The 19,402-nt window shown below is 51.2% G+C and overlaps 1 protein-coding gene across 8 annotated transcripts in view; it reads left to right on the top strand.

The window, feature by feature from the left end:
• The window catches only part of Pacs2 (phosphofurin acidic cluster sorting protein 2), a 56,606-nt gene that overhangs the window by 25,106 nt on the left and 12,098 nt on the right, over nt 1-19,402 (top strand). For 3 of the 8 annotated variants that reach the window (XM_055592821.1, XM_055592817.1, XM_055592823.1), the window contains exons 2-16: nt 1,658-1,745; nt 2,982-3,071; nt 4,567-4,692; nt 6,040-6,202; nt 6,743-6,816; nt 7,163-7,243; nt 8,535-8,594; nt 13,403-13,560; nt 16,400-16,490; nt 16,719-16,793; nt 17,268-17,410; nt 17,733-17,865; nt 18,215-18,319; nt 18,524-18,630; nt 19,083-19,237. In XM_055592821.1, coding sequence (XP_055448796.1) covers nt 1,658-1,745; nt 2,982-3,071; nt 4,567-4,692; nt 6,040-6,202; nt 6,743-6,816; nt 7,163-7,243; nt 8,535-8,594; nt 13,403-13,560; nt 16,400-16,490; nt 16,719-16,793; nt 17,268-17,410; nt 17,733-17,865; nt 18,215-18,319; nt 18,524-18,630; nt 19,083-19,237 — 1,649 coding nt within the window. Of the gene's footprint in view, nt 1-1,657; nt 1,746-2,981; nt 3,072-4,566; nt 4,693-6,039; nt 6,203-6,742; nt 6,817-7,162; nt 7,244-8,534; nt 8,595-13,402; nt 13,561-16,399; nt 16,491-16,718; nt 16,794-17,267; nt 17,411-17,729; nt 17,866-18,214; nt 18,320-18,523; nt 18,631-19,082; nt 19,238-19,402 lie in introns of all 8 variants that reach the window. The other 5 variants (XM_055592820.1, XM_055592816.1, XM_055592819.1 and 2 more) reach the window with 3 other exon arrangements.

Raw genomic sequence — 19,402 nt, 5'->3', positions numbered from 1 at the left:
CTCTCAATTTCATTTCCCATAGTTTTCCAAGTTCTGCTGTGGTATGAACATATTACATCGAAAATTCCAGAAGAGATAGCTTATATGGCATCCCAAATAGTAAAAGTAAGTCCTGTGGGTTTCCAGAGTTACACACAGAGCCCAGCTGGTGACCTTGGTGGCGTATCACGAGCTGCTATTGTATGTAGCTCTGACTGGTGACCGTAGGTGTTGCACCCGAGCACCCTCCAGCCACCTATGGGGGAGCATCCCCCACCCACCTGTGGCAGAGCGTCTCTGTGCTGCTCAGCTCGCACAGCTTCTGACATCAGACTGTCTTCGGCTCCTGATGTTGGGTCAGGGCACAAAGCGGTGAGGGAGCCCTTGTCTATCCCTTGTCTGTCTTCTTTGAACAGTACAGTGCAGACAGCCTCATCTTTCTCACCCTGTCAGTGAGGACCAGTGGGGTCCCTATCTTAAACCTAGAGTATGGTTCTTGGAGTCACTATTTTCCCATGAAAGTGATAAGCACTTCCCAGGGCACACAGGTAGCTTCTTGACATTCCCTGCGGCCAGGGTAGGAAGGGCAGTTGAGGAACCACTGTTCCTGTACATAGTTCTTAGGTCCTAACACAGAAGCATGTTACCTTCATGTGGGAGGAAGACAAAGGCTGTGTCTCTTGTCTTGCTACTTCATTGTCATGTTGAGGACTTGTGGTAGCTCAGTGTGGAAGCAGAATTCCAGACCTACCATTTGAAGCCCAACCCAGACTTCTGGGCACATGTTGGTCTTAGAACGTGAAGTGCTGCTGGGTAACCAGTACTGTTTATGGTTTGCTTGCTTGCTCACTTGCTTGGGATGGGGCTTCTGTGTGCATCCCTGGGTGGTCTAGAACTCATTGTGTAGATCAGGCTGGACTCAAAGAAACCTGCCCATGCACCACCACACCTGGTGCCAGTGCCACTTTAATTTGGACAGCTACTTCTTTACCCTATACTGCCCATTGAGCAAATGTCATAGAGCAGGATTTTGTTAGAAAAGTGATCCGTGTGGATAGACTACTGTGGAGGCTTCTGAAAAAATTGCCAAGGCAGGGGCCCAGGTCGCACACCTTTGGTGGGCCTGTTTTTCTTTAAGACGTTGTACCTGGGGCTCATGTACACGTGTGTAGTATGAGTGTGTGCACAGGTATGGATGGCACAGGTGCCTCCAGGAAGGTGTGCACTTACTTAGGAAGCAGTTAGACATAGAGCTCTGCAGGAGCAGACCCAGGGGCCATGTGCTCACTATTTGCTAGGTCCTCAGGGCATGTCCCCAGGCTGCCCTTAAAGTAGGCAATACATGTCTCCATGTACCTCAAAGGCCTTAGAGCAGAATATTGAGTTGAATTCATGCCTGCTTCATGAAGGTGACAGCATGGAATGGGGGCAGCAGGCCTGGGGTAGGAGGCTGTAAGAGCTCTACTCTGTTGGTGCCAGCACCCTGGCCTTTGGGAACCTCCTTGTTCTTTGGCCTCACATGCTTGGCTTTCAGATGTCTCTTCTCTGGCCTTTCCATCCAGGCCCTCTGGGTTGGTGATCCTCACAGAGACGCCCAAAGGCAGCTGAAGCAGTTTTCTGTGCATCTGAGCAGTGTAACTAGGAAATGTGCTGCAAGGCTGAATGCTGTGTCTTGCAGGTTGTGTAGCCTGACCCTGAAGAAACTGGCAGTGCTCCGGGAGCTGGAGAAGGAACTTCTGTCCGTGGTGATTGCCGTCAAAATGCAGGTAACCCCTCACCACACACCCAGAGTGTGGCCAGCCTCACTTCTCACACGGTCCCTAAACTGTTCCTGAAGACCTGCAAACCCTCATCCACTGAGCCACCCACCCAGAGCTTTTTCACGTGCCTTTCTCGGGATAATAGGCTTGAGCAGGAACAGGAAGAGGAGACAGGGCATGGGGCTCTCTGGACTAGAATGTGCCCCAGTGTTTGCTACCTCTCACAGGTTCCTTGGAGAGCCTGTGACTGGATGAGCTTGGATCCCACCCTTCTAGGGGAGAGCATCCCTGGCCACTAGATGTGTCTTGTCCGCTAGCTGTTTGGGCTGCCTCTGCTATGTTGAGGTTTGCCAGGTTCCAGCTCCACTCTCAGGGGACAGGATGTAGATTTTGACCCCTGACTGCTCAGATGAAGCTCCTGGTGGCCCTTCAAGGTGTGTGGCATATATAGGGCAAGTGGTAGGCTGCTAGTATGTGCCTGGGTAAAGGGGACAAGCAATTGTTACTGACCCCTGACCCTCTACCAAGAAGTACTGGGTCCTGCTGAGGTAGCCCATGTTTGACTCCACCCTACTACCTGTGGCACTGGACACACCCCAGGCCTGTTGTCACAGTGTGCTGAGCCTTAGCCCTGGGGCAAGACTTTCATCTATCATTCAGAGTCTCCTCTGTCACTCAGAACCCTCCCATCCATGCAGGACCCTCCCATTTTTGCCCTGAGATGTGTGCTTGGAGTTCAAGGAGGCCTGGCTTCTGTTTATGGTAAAGGTCTGGGAGCTCACTCTTCCCTGGAGGTGCTGTGGATTCCTGGCGTCTAAGCAGGCAGGCAAGTCTCTACCTGCTTGGCTTTGTGCCAGACTGTGCCCTGTGTCACCTGCGCAGTTTGAACCTGTCTTAAACATTTCCTGCTCTTCCTGTCCCTGTGGCAGTATCTTTTTTTAAGTGGCATGCCTTGTTGGCCCCACACACCCGTGTCTGTGCATTGGCCTTACAGAGGCCACTGGTGGACTGTGCTCTGCTTTGGTGACTGTTTCTTTGGCAGGAGCTGTTCTTGGTCTTGCCCTTCCATTTCCTGGGCAGAACTTATCAGTGGAATGAGGTTGTAAGGGTCCTGACAATATTCCAGCTGGTGCCTCCCGACCCAATGAGGCCTTTGTCATGACAGTTCAGAGTGCTGGTGTAAGGATGTGCTTAACTGCTTCACTTTAACATGCCCTACATTAGAAGGCTGTTTCCTTCCAGGGTTCCAAACGTGTCCTGAGATCGCATGAGATTGTGCTGCCTCCCAGTGGACAAGTAGAAACTGACCTAGCTCTGACCTTCTCTCTCCAGGTAAGCCTTGCACCTGGGAAATGAGGACTCTCCCTTGTCAGTCTTTGAATAACAGACTCTCCCTCTTTGGTACCCAGGGTGGTGGGCATGCTCTGTTCAATGCCCTGGAGGTGATGGGCTCATTTTCCCCACAGTGCCCTGAGTGATGGACATACCCTGGTTAGTTCCTTGGGTATGAGGGACACACGATTCCTCACCAGTTTCCTGAGTGGATGGGTACACATAACCTTGTCAGTGTCCTGGATACTGGTGATGTCCTTGTCAGAGCCACCTGTGTTCTTTCTTACTTTGATCTTTGCGTGATCAAAGTGTGTTCTTAAACAGTTAGAAAACCTTTACTTCCCTGCCCCTTTCGCATAATGAAGAAGGTAGGATGATGTGGTCAGTGTTAGTTGTTTCATGCTGTGACAAAGTACCTGGTAAGAGCGAACCTAAGGGAGGACGGGGTTATGTTGCTCACATTTGGTGGAGAAGCTGGAGCTGCAGGAGCGGGAGGCAGCTGGTCACATCGCACCTGAGGTAGGAAGCAGAGAACAGGACTGCTGGTGCTCAGCTCCCTTCCTCCAGCCTCTGACCATGGAGCCGCCCACTAGGCTGGGTCTCCCTCCTCCGTTAACCTAATCAAGATAATCCTGCACAGGTGTGCTCAAAGGATTACCTCGTCTAGATGGTCTTGGCTGGAGTACCTCAGGGCCTGTCTCCTAGGTGATGCTGGATCCTTCAAGGTGACAATCAATATTAAGCATCACAGAGACCAAGTATATCATCAAGACAAGGTCATTTCATTTTCTTGTTTAGCAAAGATTGGCAAGACTGTGTGGAAACTCGGGGTTCAGAGGCTTTTGCGCACCTTTTGGAGAAGGTAGACTGTCGGCCCAGATCATCTGCTCTGGGTTTTGTGTACTGCTATAGAGAATCCAGTTTACTGAGGTGTAATTAACCAGTTTATACGCCTGTATCAAGTATATGGCCCTGTGGCTTCTGAGCAAGTGTGTGGATGAGCAGCCTGCTTTGATACTACTACAGTGTAACCTGCTTCTGGAAGCTCCAGCGAGCTCTGCTTGTGAGCTCTGGGAGCCCTGTGGGAACTGCTTCCAACAAGTGCAGCCCTTGCACAAGGGCAGTCCTGAGCATGTACAGCCTGCAGCGGAGGTGGACTGGTGCCTGGTAGCCTAACCAAGGAGTGCACAGTGTCACCCACAAAGGGTCCCCAGCTGCTCCATGTATAAGAGATGACCAGAAACTTGGGGCCATGTTGTGTATTGAGAAGCTGCCACCCCAAATAGATAACCAGCTATGCTACACTAGTGTGGAAGTGGAACCCTGACTTAAACAAAGGGATGTTGCAGGGTTTTGAGGATGGATTGAAGAAGGCCAAGGGCCAAGACCCTGGAAGGCCTCAGCAGTGTAGCAGGTGCTTCTCGGAGACCTTACAGTTATGTGGTTAATCATGCCTGCTGCAGCAGGCCTCAAGCAAGCTCGCTTGTGTCCACAGTATCCCCACTTCCTGAAGAGAGAAGGCAACAAACTACAGATCATGCTGCAGCGCAGAAAGCGGTACAAGAACAGGACGATCCTGGGCTATAAAACACTGGCTGTAGGCTCTATCAACATGGCTGAGGTAGGTTTCTTGGCTGGTGTCCAGGGCTCCAGAACACTCTGAACAGATTTCTTTTATGTGTCTGATAGACCATTCTCCATGTCCTCAGAGAATCCACAAGTTTCGGCTCCACTGTGGCACTACCCTGTGGATTCTTCTCGGGTCCCCAGTCCTTTGCTACATAGTATGGCTGCTCTTGTACTCCACTCCCTAGAAGAGTGCTTGGAGCTGCCTGTCTCAGGCTCCTTCCTGAGGTTTTTCCTCAGGATGCCCCCTTCCTTTGTTCCGCCCCAGTACCTCAGGTGAGCAGATGGGCTGTGCCAGCAGAAAGCACCTCAGAAGGACAACAATCAGAAACTCTCATGTCTCCCAGAAGCCCTGGTGTTCTGGGGGGACTATGAGGAGAGAGGACAGGCTCCTAGATGATACCTTGGAGCTAAGCAGCTGGACCTTCATTAGCTAAAGGAATAGCCCCGGGAGAAGAGCAGTTCAGCAATGGCCACGTTGTCCCTGAGCCATAGAGCTTTCCTCTTTTGGATTTCGATTTAGTGTCTGGGGCAGGTACACCTGTGTTGGTGGCTACCTGAGGCTGGAATGTTGGCTGCAAGCCAGGTTGTGACACAGGGTTTCTCTGTGTAGCCTTGGTTGTCCTAGACTCACTTTGTAGACCAGGCTGACCTTGAACTCACAGAGATCACCTGCATCTGTCTTCTGAGTTCTGGGATTAAAGGCATTCACCACCATGCTTAGCCTCCATTTCTCCATTTTCCTTTTAATCCATAAAATTTTAGCATTTAAGTCTGATCAAATGGCCCCAAAGCAGCTTTGCATGTGCAGAGACCCTGTCAGAACCAGATCTGCCATCTGTGCCTGCTTTTGAGGTAGTGTGAGGGCCAGGACAATAGCCAGGTCAGTACTGCCTCCTGCTGCCCTTACTGGCTTGCTAAGTCTGTCAGAATAGTGCCAGGGCCTTGGCACTCAGATGAGCCAGGTCCGGTGGGCTCCTTGTGCCCTTGCAGACATGGCCCATGGTAGCTGTTTCTCCTTGACTTCTATACACATGGGTCTTTAGACATTTGGTTTCTCAGGCTGCACAGTAGACAGAGGCTAATGGGGGCCAGGAACTATCTTAGTGATGTCCAAGGGGCACCGGGGGGGTGCCAGAATTGGTTAGTCTATAGATAAATTCCTCTATCTGCTTGTAGTCAGAAATACCAAGCTTGGCACTGACCTCCCTACTCAGGCAGTCTACGGTCCCTGGGCTTCCTCAGGTTTCCTTCCCAGCCTTCTGCTAGGGGTGCCCTGCTTGTGAATATTGGCACTCTCTGGGGGTGTAGCCCTCCTGATGTCTAGAGCCATACCCTGTAGGTGATGCAGCACCCCTCTGAGGGCGGCCAGGTGCTGAGCCTCTGCAGCAGCATCAAAGAGGCCTCTGTCAAGGTGGCTGAGATTTGGATCGTCTCTCTGTCCAGCCAGCCCATCGACCATGAGGATAGTGCAATGCAGGCTGGCCCCAAGGCCAAGTCCACAGGTGAGTAACGCGCCTTCCGTCCTCTGCCTGGCTCTGTTCATGCCACTTCTGGCCTGCATGTGTAGGGGGCTATCCCACTGTGGTTGGAGAAGGCAGGGTGGGATGTGAAGTGTTTGTTGGGTTTTTCTCTAGAAGCTTCTGGGGAAGAGTCCTGTGTGCTGTTGAAGTTCAGTCACAAGCTCTGTGCACCCTCAGTATGCAGGTGTCATGGGGGCTGTCATGCAGCCTTTGATGCTCTGAACACTGGTGTGGGGCAGGTGCTTGGCAGCCGTCACTTGCTACTGCCATCACAGCTGGGGTCACTGTATTTCTCCTGCTCTCTTGCTCCACCAACCCCACAGCCATATGGCCTGCTACCCTAAGGCCCCTGGTGCTCAGAGCCACAGCACTGGTGTCTCGTGTTCCCCTAATCTACACAGGGCTCCCTCCTTACAGCTCCCCTCTGCTCCCAGGGGACACCTGTGGTTCTGTTGTCACGTCATTGCCATGGCATCAGGTGGAATCTAAAGGTACTCTCCCTTCTGTGTGCTCATTCCACAGATAACTACTCTGAGGAGGAGTATGAGAGCTTTTCCTCTGAGCAAGAAGCCAGTGATGATGCTGTACAAGGGCAGGTAACCATTTGAGCCTGAGATGGGGGAGGCAGGCGACAGCTCCCACTTCCACCTCTATAGATAAGAGGCTTGGGACCGGAGGGGACTTCCCTGTGCTAGCCCATATGAACAGGGCATGGTTCTTGATATCAGTGCCACACTGGATGAGAAGGGTAGAGGAACTGATGTGTGATGCCTGACTGCCTCCTCCTGGGGCTGGGTGTGTCAGTGGCATCTCTGCAGGGCTTGGGAGTGCTAGGAGCTGGCTGCTGAGTGATGCTTTCCCTCACACTGCGATGGGGTGGGCCTGCTGTGCAGGTGCCATGGCCTCGGGCACGTGGTCTCAGGTGCTGTCATGTCTACACAGGATCTTGACGAGGATGACTTTGATGTGGGAAAACCCAAGAAGCAGCGGCGCTCGATAGTAAGAACGACGTCCATGACCAGGGTCGGTGGAAATGAGTTTTACTAACACTGGGGAAGGGTGAGGAGGGTGGGCAGTGGCTAGGAGGCTCACTGGAAGGCCTGCAAGAGGGTGGACAGCCTGTCCCAAGAGAGTCTCAGAACTCGCATTTGCCCACAGGCCAGAACCCTGTCTGACCAGCACCTGGCTGCTATGAGTCAAAATGGACACAAGTCAGACAGGGATGTCTCTGGCTGTCACTCTCCTGCCACCACATGCCCTGACTCCAATTCTGTGTGGCCATGGAGCCCTGGGATTCTAGAGCAAGGCTGGGATAGCTGCCTCAAGCCTGCAAACCTACATGTATAGGCCATTGAGTTTGCTATTTTCCTGTCACTGCAGTACTCAGACTCATCATGTTGGGGCCAGTTCCATTTTTTTTCTTGTGGTGTGTTCTCCCAACAGAGACTAAGCTGTTAGGCCTTTCCCATGGGAGGAGGAAACATGGGATAGCTCTTATAGCCCATTCTCAGCCTGCCCCGTGACCATCAGTGGCCCCTGGTGCTATCCTTAGAGCCTAGCACTGGGCTGCAGGACTGACTGGCATGGTTATCCCCTTGCCAGTGCTGACCAGGGACAGCATTGTCAACAGTCTTTGGCAGGTGTGATAAGGAGGTTGTGGGCAGACAGTGGACACAGTATGGAAGCCACTCTGAATACAAACTGGGCCTCCCCTGACTACAGGCAGCAGCATCTGGAGCTTTTGGGGCAGCCTGAGGAGCCGTGTGGGAAGAGCCCTTCCCGTTAGGGTCAGCTCTGTAAGGGGGCTGAGAGTACCTGGAGGACAGTGGCTAGAGCAGAGGCGCTGCAGCCAACAGTGTGAGCAGCTTGACTGAGCTCATAGCTTGCAGGTTCCATTGTCTGTCCTCTCTGTGCTCTCCTGAGTGCCTCCCACAGGGTGGCAGTCTCCTCCTGGGATGAGGCCAGGGCCTTCCAGGAGGTGGAGCTGTGGGACAGTGCCAGAGAGCCTGGAAAGGGCTGTGGAAGCTTCTAGAACTGCAGAGCTACCCTGTGCCCTTCCCTGGTTGCCCCTCAGTGGGTGTGGACTGTCAGTTCCCCCAGGTGTGTTTGAGTCTGGCCTCAGTTTGTGCTTTCAGACAGTAAGAATGTGCACATGGCTGCATGTCAAAGCTGCGTCCAAGTCACAGTTCATAGCATAAGCTGTGCCTTTTGTCTCTCACGACTGAGGCCAGAGTGCAGCTCCTTGCTATGTCCCAAATGTAGCCCCTCCCCACATCATTTCTGATGTGGGATTCTTGTGCTTCTTGTCTTATAGCAACAGAACTTTAAGCAGAAGGTGGTGGCACTGCTGCGCAGGTTTAAAGTTTCAGAGGAGGTGAGTGGGCCATGGCTCCGCTGTTGAAGGCACTGTCCTCCCCCCCGCCCCGCCCCGCCCATGTCATGCTGGGTAGGACGCGCTCCACTGAAGCTCCAGGCCAGGTCTCTGCACTTACTGTCTATGGGGTATTGCCCTCTGCCTGCCAGCCTGGGTGGCAGTTGTGAGAGGCCAGGAATTTTGAACTCCCAGGTGGTTCTGCATCTGTGGAAAGGCCAGCAGAGGCTGATCATCGGTTTTCAGTTTCATGTCAATAGGGGGAAAGTAAGTAGAAGGTACAAGAGTTTCCATGCCCCACCTCCTGTCGTGCACAGCCTGTCCTGTGGCCAACATGCCTTGAATCTTTGGTTTCTTGGCTTTTCTTTGGTTCCCAGTCTTAGGTATCAAGTTTGTTCACAATCCAAAGAAAAATCACAAAACTGTTAAGATTCTGAGCCCACAGTAGAGAGGGGACACTTGGATGTTTGATCCTCAAAGCATGCACCCACACTCTGAATCCTTGTAATGCAAGGGCCACACCCAGACCATCAGGGTCACAATCCAGCCCCAGCACCAACAGTTGCTTTTCACATGTGCAGGTATTGAGGGTGGCGTTTGTCAGCCACAGGGCTTTCTGTGTGGCCAGTATCCATCCTGGAACATCACCAGCCTGTTTCGGTAGAATAGCCTCTAGGCCCTAAATCTGAGATAGACCTGGGCTAGCTGAAAGTGGGCACATAGCAAGCAAGCCGCCTGGTCTGGGGCCATGCAGGCTTGCAGGTGGAGGCAGTTGGATCTTGACCGTGGAATTTCCTTTTCACCAAGCAACAGGGATGAGTCTCAAAATAAACCTGACATACATGGCTTTTGTTCTGGCATCTGATACTCAGGCAATAGCCTAGATGTTGGTCAGGGAAATAACTTTTTTGTTTTCATAGAAATAATCTCCACATTTGTGTAGAATTGGTGCCGAGCTATGTGGTCTGTTCCCTATCTGTCCTATGACATTCCCTTTTATGCGTGAAGACCATCTAGCCGTAGCTCCCCTGTGTCTCAGCACTTCTGCTCACTGTTACTAGGAGCTGTGCACAGGCACTGACTGCAGCTTACAACCCACATAGCTATCCTGGAATGGGCGTCACCTGTCTGTAGATTATCTTGTTGTTGTTGTTAAAGATTTGTTTGTTTATTTTATGTATATGATGCTCTGTCTACTTTTACACTTGCATGCCAGAAGAGGGCACCAGATCATATTATAGATGGTTGTGAGCCACCATGTGGTTGTCTGGAATTGAACTCAGGACCTCTGGAAGAGCAGACAGCGCTCTTAACTAGTAAGCCATCTCTGTAGCCCCTGTAGATTATCATAAACAGTCATTGTGCTGTAACTAAACTTCTTGGTCTTTGTAACCAAAATACAGACAGGAGCTGGAGAGACAGCTCAAAAGTTAAGAGCACTACTGGTTGGCTGCTCTTCTAGAAGATATCTAAGTTCATTTCCCAGCACATATATGGTAGCTTACAACCATCTGTAACTGCAGGTCCTGGGGATCCAGGGCCCGCTTCTGGCCTCTACATCCAAAAGATGCTTTTCATAGTTGTGGAGACTGGAAGGTCAAGGTCAGGTAGCTGCAGGTTGAGAGGGCTGGCTCTTCATAGGCAGTGCCTCGTCCTCACGTCCTCACAGTGGACGGGAGCAGCGCTACTCCAAAGGCCTGCCTCTTACTCAGTCACCTTGAGGGTTAAGTTTCAGCATAAGAATTTTAGGAGATACAGATATTCAGATCAAACATCCTGCTCCTAGTCCTCAAAATTTATTTCTTTCCCTCACACAAAATGTATTCATTCTATCCTGGCAGCCCTTAAAATCTTCACTCACTCTAGCATCAACTAAGATTCTTAAATATTAGAGTATCTGCGACTGCCTATGTCAGATGTGGTGAGCAGTACTTGTCCAGGTATGAGCATGAACCCAGATTACATGCCTTCAAAGTAAGTTATGAGACCAACATAGGACAGATAATTATGTTGGAAAACAGAAAAGGAAAGTACGGTAACTGATCCCAGGAAGTCCAAAACCAACAGAAAATGATTTGTGTGTGTGTGTGTGTGTGTAGAAGTCAGAAGACAGCTTGTTGGAATCTGTTTTCTTATTCCACCATGTGAGACCTAGGGATCAAACTCAGGTTCATAGACTTGGCAGAAATTTCCTTTATTCTCATTGGTCTCAGGCATTGACTCCTTAAAAAAAAAAAAAAGATTGATTGATTTTGTAGGTGTGGGTGCTTTGCCTGCGTGTATATGTGAACTGGGTATATGCCTGGTGCCCACAGAGGTGAGAGGAGGGCATCAATCCCCTGGAACTGGAGTTACAGATGGCTGTGAGCCTCCATGTACGAGCTGGGAACCAAACTACATTCCTCTGCAAGAGCAACTAGTGCTCTGAGCTGCTGAGCCGACTGTTTCCCAAACAGTGACTCTTAAGGCTAGAAAACCCTTCTTTGGTTCAACTTTGCTCTTGGGACATGTTGGCTTGGAGCTGGAGTTCTAGGGTCTGGCAGTGCACCCCACAGTGTCTCAGATGGCAGGTATGACCTCATGGCTCTTCTGGGCTGGCACTGTGGCCAGAAAATGCAGTTCTGCCCTTTCCAAGCACCCGCTGCTGCGGTTTCTCTGTACTCCACTGGAGTGGGGCCTTTTAGACATGCCCAGCTTCCATCTCAGCTCATTGCCTGGGATAGCACATCCTGTCACAACCAATGTAAAATGACACATCTCTGCAAACTTTGAGAGTTGGCATAGCTAGGTGCTGCGAAGATTGTCCCTCCTGTGCTGTCTGAAGGGCTGTTACTGCTGCCTGGGCCCTATGAAGACACAGCTTTGTGGCTGAGGAACAGTGACTTGAAGCTGTCTTGCCCTCAAGCTGACAGCATGTAAACATCTTTGGGTCATCTCCCATCATTCCATTGAATAGCTCCTCACTCCTGCCATCCATACCAATCTCTTCAAACTTCTTGTGGCCAAACATACTTTAATTTTAGAGGGTACTTTATTTCTAATTGTGTGCTTATGTGCACATCTGTTTGGGGGTTTGTGCATATGCCTGTAGTGCCCACAGAGGGCAGAGAAGGACACTAGAAGGACACTGGGTTCCCGAGCTGGAGTTGTGAAGAATTGTAAACTCCCTGACTTGTGTACTGGGAGCTGGACTCTGGCTCCTTAAGAACAGCACACACTAGAAGCTTTGAGCCTTCTCCACCTACAACTTTCAGTTTTACAGCCTGCTCTAGCTGGGACTTTTCTAAGTCTTTAAGCTCTATTTCTCTTCAGAATTTATCTCATCTTCCCTTTTGCATTTTATTGTAAACTGTCAAGACAAGTCACATGGTTCTCTCCAGACTGGAGGTTTATTTTGTCAGAATACCCTGTTTTATCACTTGGAAGTTTGATGTTCCCTAAAACACCTGGACCCAGACCCTGCAAATTTACCAGTTTTTTTTCTCCTTTGCCTTCGGTGACCTTTCCTTTAATTTCCAGAGCCACACTTTTTCCTTTGGCCTCTACTCTGTTTTTACCAGCATCCTGTTGTGCCAATGCATACAGTAGCTCCCTGCTTTTTTTGCTGGTTTCTGCCTGTTAGGGCTGCTGTAGCTGATCATCTTTCTGTGTACTGAACAGCTGATGTGTCTTGCCCATGGTTCTGAAGTCTGCAAGTCCAGGATCGGGGTTTAGCAGATTCAGAGTCTGGGGAAGGACAGTGTGTGTGTGTCCTCACGGAAAAGACAGAGGAGCCACTCCCCCCAACTCCTTTTCAGTGCTCACTGATCTTCATGAGTGCTCCACCCTCAGTCCTGAATCACTTCCTGGAGGCCGTTCAACGTGATGCTTAGACATTTCTCTTCACAGCTACTCTGACAGCATTTCTGTGGGAAACACACCTTCAGGCTGAGCACAGCCTAGATCACAGTTTGCCTGGGGGAACAAAAATGTGGCTCTGCCCCAGCCAAGAGGACTCTCTGGGGGAGAAGCACTTCATATCTTGTTTGAGGGGATGGTGAATGACCTCACATTCTGCCCAGCTTTGACTGTATGTGTGTTTCACAAAATGTGAGCACTGTGGTCTTTTTTTGTTTTGCTTCATTTTTTTCAAGGCAGGGTTTCTCTGTGTAGCCTTGTCTGTCCTAGACTCACTTTATAGACCAGGCTGGCCTCATACTCAGAGATCCGCCTGCCTCTGCCTCCCTGAGTGCTGGGACTACAGGCGTGCGCCACCGCGCCAGTCTGAACACTGTGTTCTGAACACACCCTTGGCAAACCTATTCACATAGAAGGGTAATTGCTCCATGAGGTGACTTGAGGTCCTTATGAGGTGAACCCAGTTCCTAAATTAGAGTAGTAAACACAATATGTTGGAGAAATGGCTCAGTGAGTTGAGTGTTCACCGCACTAGCATTGCTCAATAGCTGCAGCTGATATGCTGTGTACACCTGCAGCTCCATTCTCGGGTAGGCAGGGACAGGAGGATCGTTACGGTTTGTTGTCCAGTCAACAGTGAGCTATGGGTTCAGTGAGAGACCCTGTCTCAAAAAAACAAAGTAGAGAGAAATAGAGGAAAATATTTGACATTAGCTTCTGTCCTGTGAAAACACCCCCCCCACACACACACACACACACACACCACACGGCTGGGGGAAACAAACAAAATAGGATGTTTTGGCAATTAAGTGTTTGGTGGTACTGTTCACCCTTTTGCTGTGTTCCTGTACATCTACCTCTGTTAGCCATCAACTGTTAGCCAAGCAGTGGCACAGGCCTCTGTGTTGCTTTAGGTCTTAGATTCGGAGCAGGACCCCGCAGAACATGTTCCTGAGGTGGAGGAGGACCTGGATCTTCTGTATGACACACTGGATGTGGAGAATCCCAGTGACAGTGGCCCTGACATGGACGATGATGACAGTGTCCTTAGCACCCCCAAGCCCAAGCTCAGGTAAGTCGCACCAGGTGGAGACTGTCACTTCCGATATGTCTGCATCTGCACAGAAGGAACTCCGAACATCCTGCAGCACCTAAAAGGGCTGCTTTGGGTTGCTCTGTGATGGTGACCTGTGTTTAACCCTGTGGCACTGTGTGCTTGGAAGGTTCTCACAGGGTAAACCAGGGATATCCTGAGAGGAGGCAGCAGGGGCTGAGTTCAGGGTTATAGTGGGTGACAGAGCCAGCTGGCTTTCACTGACAGCCAGAAGAAAACGGTGCCTTTGTAGAAAGGCAGGTGTAGGAGAGCATACCTATTCCTGACCCATTGGAACTAGGTCTGGAATCTTTTCACTGGGTAGAGTATTTCTCAGGGTGAGTGGTAAACCATGGGAACAGATCAGAGTTTACACGTCTATCGGGAACTAGAAGTAGGCAGAACCATTTGGAGATGGGGAAAGGGCTTGAGCTGGAAGGTTCTCTGTGAGGCCAGAGCTTGGTCCCTGAGGCAGGCTGCAGAGGAATGAGGGCCCCCAGGGTGCCCTTACTGCCAACAGCCTGAGGTATACTGGAAACTGGGCTCTACTGTACAGGCAGCAGAGGGGAGACCCAGCTAGCGCCCCTCATTGGTTCAGCTGGGAGGACAGCTGGCCAAGCGTGGCCTAGGGTAGAAAGAGAAAAAGGAAAGCAGGTGGTTCCACACACATGTACTGTAGGTGTGTGGGGTTTGGGAGGCTTAGTCCTCAGAACAGGGAGCACATAGACTTCGGTCTTGGTGTAGCTACTGAGGACAGGGAGGCTCAGGATGTTCCAGAAAGTTATAGACCCTTCATTTTGAAGTTTTTAACCTGGACAATACAAAGAAGCACATGCAAGAAACTTGGGTTTCCTGTATCTTGTATCTTGAAATGAATTAACCCTAACTCTTAGTGTTGCTAACAGTTAATTTATTTCTGCTGGGATTCATTTCTCATGCCTTTCTGTAATCTCATTATTTAGGAAACTTAAATAATTGAGTTTAAGGGCAGCTTGAGCTCTCTAATAAGACATTGTTTCAAAAATAAATAAATAAATTCCAACATCTAGTATGTTTCCACTTCTATGGTGCCATCCTCAGGCCTCTGTTTCTTTTTCTATGTATATGGTGCTGGGCTCAGGCCAGGGTTTTAGAAGCCACTGTTCTGCGGGATGTCCTCTGGGTCAGGGAAGCCGCTGTTCTTGTGCTCCTCCACGTCGGTCCTCCTGGCTCAGCACTAGTCCTTGCCTCATGCCTTTTATTTCAAGCTTGAGTGTGTTCTCTGCTGTCGTGTGACCTCTGCTGGGGTCACATTGGATCCACCCAGAGTTCACATCCTCCCCATCATGAACCCCATGACATTAACTATGGTGGCATAGTCCCTGGCCTGCGACTACTGCTGCCTGTAGTTCTGGGGTGAAGTGTGATCACTGTGGTGCCATGATCCTGGGTGTCACACACAGGAGACATCCTGCATGTCTAGGTCTCTACGAGCCTTATCACCCACATGGACGTGCTGATATCCTGCCATCTATTTTCACTTAAATTCCTTAACATCTCTTGGTTTTATACTTTGCCCATCTCCTTTTTCTTCACTCATACTTAATCTGCTAAAGACAGATACATTGATCCAGGTTGATCTGATTGTCAGGAATTGGCCTAGCTGATCTAGAGTCGTGACTATTCTCATTAGTCTGAAGTGACTTTGTCAGGGTTGGTTAGAAGTAACTAGTTGATGTCAAATCATCTGTGTTGGTCTAGAATAGTCTGAATGTATCTAGAATGTGTTAGTTGTTCTGGGCCTTCCCATGATGCCCTTGTGCTGCTGAGACTGTTCTGATTTCTGAAGTCTGCCTGTAGAGCTCGGGTTCTCAACATGGGTGTCTTAGTTAGGGTTTTATTGCTGTGAAGAGACATCACGACCACAGCAACTCTTGTAAAAGGAAACCATTTAGTTGGGGCTGGTTTATAGTTTCAGAGGTTTAGTCCATTATTATCATGGCAGGAAGCATGGCAGCATGCAGGCGGACAAGGTGCTAGAGAAGGTGCTGAGAGTTGTACATGTTGATCTGTAGGCACCAGAAGGGCACAACTGTGTGCCACATTGGCATAGCTTGTGCATAGGGGAACTCAAAGCCTGTCCCCACAGACACACACTTCCTCCAACAATGCCACACCTACCTACTCCCACAAGGCCACACCTAATAGTGCCACTCCCTATGGGCCATGCACTCAAACTCCTGAATATGTGGGAGCCATTCCTATTCAAACCGCCACAAGGGGCAATCCCATTAAGAGCACTGAGGCATCCAGCGCTGATACCCAGTGTCCTTGTGTTGTTGGCAGCCCCACCTTTGGGGAATGCCATAAGCAGAAGTGGTTCTCTCTTTTTTTTTTTTTTGAAAATTGCATTTTTCACAGGGCGCAGCATGCATGTGCCACAGTGTGAGGACGGAGGTCAGAGGACAGATTGCTAGGGTTACTTCTCCACTTTCCACCATTTGGGTCCCAAGGATTAAACTCAAGTCTTAGGGTTTAGCTGCAGGAGTCACCTCACAAGCCCTGGAAACACATGGCTTCTTGCTGCAGACTTTATAGCCACTGCAGGATCTGCACCCACCTGCAGTTCAGTCACTCCAGAATCCCACCATCGGATAAGGTTCCTTCAGGAATGGATGTACAGTCACACAGTTCTTCCACAGTGCATTTCTTTGGATGTAGCTCTGTCTGTGAGCTGTTGAGTTCCATGCTGCTTGCCCTTCTGTATGCAGGGGGTTGAACCTCATTTTCAGTGTATAGGCGATCTTGGGAAATAATATCTACTCCTTCATTCTTCCAGGCCATACTTCGAAGGCCTGTCTCACTCTAGCTCACAGACGGAGATAGGGAGCATCCACAGTGCTCGGAGCCACAGGGAGCCTCCGAGCCCGGTAAGCATGGCCATTCTGTGCAGTGGTGAGACCCTTGGACCATGCTGGGTGTTCTCATCCTTCTTGGCCCTGTGAGTCCTGGCTGCCTTTCCAGCATGTACCTACCTGGGCAGGGATCGACCCAGGAGCAGGAGACTCACCAGGAACCCTGAGCTCACAGCCTGGGAATTCCCAGCTAGGCCATCCGCATTCTACAGCACAGCCCAACTTCTGTCTCATCACCCCCAGGCGGATGTACCCGAGAAGACGAGATCCCTGGGAGGCAAGCAGCCAAGTGACAGCGTCTCTGACACAGTGGCCCTTGTAAGCAGGCGTGGGGTGTGTCCACCTGTCCATGTGCAGCAGACCTCAAATGTACAGTGAACTCCACAGGGAGGGCTTTGCGTTCGTTCCTACACCTTGAAAACGTGTGTACCATCCTCAGGGGCAACCAGGCTGCCTGGTGATCAGGGCGCCCTTGGTTTGCCCTCCGTGGATAATGTCCGGGTAGCTCAGATGGATGACTGCATCCCTAACCTTGCTATCAGACCTAGGCCCTCAAGTCTCTCGGATAAGGTGCGGGGTGATTTCCAGCAGGTTAGTGCTGGTCTCTTAGAGCTGTCTGTAGGAGAGGACTACCTCTCCTCTTACCTCCACGGGCAGCATTTGATTGTGACTCACGCAGGATCTATGTCAGAGGAAACCCAGAGCCTTCTCCCAAGCCAGGGGCACGTAGACAGGAGAGGCATAGTAAATGTTTCTGCAGTTGGTGCATATGGCTTCTTCTTACACCATCAGAGTACGCCAGTCCCCCGCGAACCATCAGGGCAAGCTGAGGATAGTCCAGAGTCTGAGACCTCTACCTTGGATGTGTTCACGGAGAAGCTGCCGCCCAGTGGAAGAATCACCAAGACTGAGTCACTTGTCATCCCCTCCACCAGGTGTGGCCTTGTGCTGAGAAGGGTTGTGGGAAACCAGCTATTTGGGCCAACTCCAGAAAGTGCAGGTGGGACCCGGATCCAGTCTGTCACTAGCAGCTACCTCTGGCCCTCTGCTGGCCTACAACCCTAAGAGGTGCCCAAGAGGTGCCACCTACTCATGCTGCTGAGGGCTCAGGGTGCTGGGGAGAGTGTAGTGTCACATCGAGGGACCTGCCAGGTAGGGATAGCAGCAGCAGTGTGGGGCAGCACAGCGTGCAGCCTACAGTGAACATCTAGCCTGCCACCCCAGCTGCTCTCCTCTGCCTTTCCTGGTCTCTAGCAGGTCAGAGTCAAAGCCAGCCGGCCGCCGGGGCCGGAGCACATCCCTGAAGGAGCGACAGCCAGCTCGACCGCAGAATGAGCGAGCCAACAGCCTAGACAACGAGCGCTGTCCAGACACAAGGAGCCAGCTGCAGGTTAGGCTGGGGTCTGGGGGAGGATGCTACCCAGAGAGAGCAGAAAGAAGCCTAGGAGCCCTGAGGACTGGGCAAACTTGGAGGGCCTGCTATAAAAGTCCCTGCAGACAAGAAGACAGCCATAGGTCCTCTTGTCAGGGAACCTATTGACCCTGGGGCTAGTTCTTGCCACCCTGTGACTCTTCCTGGATGTAGAGCCACCCATCATGTGGACACTCTATGCCTAGGCACTTCCTTACTTGCTCTCAGCCTCCATGCCTGCTTGGGGTATGGAGTGTTGAGGCCCAGGGCTGGGGGTTGAAAGGCATGGGTGCTGTGTCTCCTTGTGTGGACACCTCAGTGTCTCTAGATTCCCAGGAAAACTGTGTATGACCAACTGAATCACATCCTCATCTCTGATGACCAACTCCCTGAGAATATCATTCTCGTCAACACCTCTGACTGGCAGGGACAGGTAAGGGGTACAGCCATGTACCCTGACATCTCCTGGGGAACTGAGTGCTCATAAGGCCTGAGGGACACCAGTCATGCCGGGGGTGGAGGGGTGGTGACCATCAGAGCTGCCTGGATATTTGTGGACCCTGTGGGACCTGTGATAAGAGTAGATGGGGACTAGCAGGCACCACACCAAGGTCATTGTCAGCTTGTCCCTTTCTAGTTCCTCTCAGATGTCCTGCAGAAGCACACACTTCCTGTGGTGTGCACATGCTCCGCTGCTGATGTGCAGGCCGCCTTCAGCACCATTGTCTCTCGGATACAGCGATAGTGAGTCTGCTGTTCCCTCCTTACCTGGGCTCCACCCTTTGCCCTTCCTGCCTCACATCCCAGCCTTGCCTGCCACTTAAAGGCGGGGAAAACTGACCCTGAGCATCGTGGAGGGTTCCAGATATGCTGCCCATAGACCTCCACAGCTTTACTCTGATTTCCAGTAGGAATCACTCGGCGTGGTGAGGGCAAGAAGCAGCCTATGGTAGTCTGCCTCCACTTGCGGTGGTCCCAGCAGAGATCTTGAGCACAGCCTTCTGGCCCAGGCCTATCCAGGGCCCCCATATTTAGAATTCTTGTTGGTAGAGACCCTGGGTTTGGTAGCTCTTGGGATTGTGTGGCAAGAACAGCTGCATCTTAGGGGCCTCAGCTTCCCAGACCTCAGCAGGGTGATCCTGGGCCACAGACAGTGAGGCATCTGTCTTCTCTGCCCCACCCTCTTGGGACCGCAGCTGCAACTGCAATTCTCAGCCACCGACCCCTGTGAAGATCGCTGTGGCAGGAGCACAGCATTACCTCAGCGCCATCCTGCGGCTTTTCGTGGAGCAGCTGTCTCACAAGACGCCTGACTGGCTCGGCTACATGCGCTTCCTCATCATCCCACTGGGTGAGGGGCCTCAGGCTACTGGCACCTGTGACTAAACCTGGGAGACCTCAGAGATAGGGGCACAGCCCGGTGAGGGTAGAGGTGCCAATATGACACGCTTCTGTTATTTTCACTATTTTGGAAAGTCATGTGTGCCAGACATAGTATCATACCTGTCACCCTAGC

Source organism: Psammomys obesus, unplaced genomic scaffold (genome assembly GCF_907164565.1).
Source record: "Psammomys obesus unplaced genomic scaffold, mPsaObe1.curated_primary_1811, whole genome shotgun sequence".
Lineage (NCBI taxonomy): Eukaryota > Metazoa > Chordata > Mammalia > Rodentia > Muridae > Psammomys > Psammomys obesus.
The sequence above is the reverse complement of the archived record's forward strand: the minus strand, read 5'-3'. Positions and strand labels throughout refer to the sequence as shown.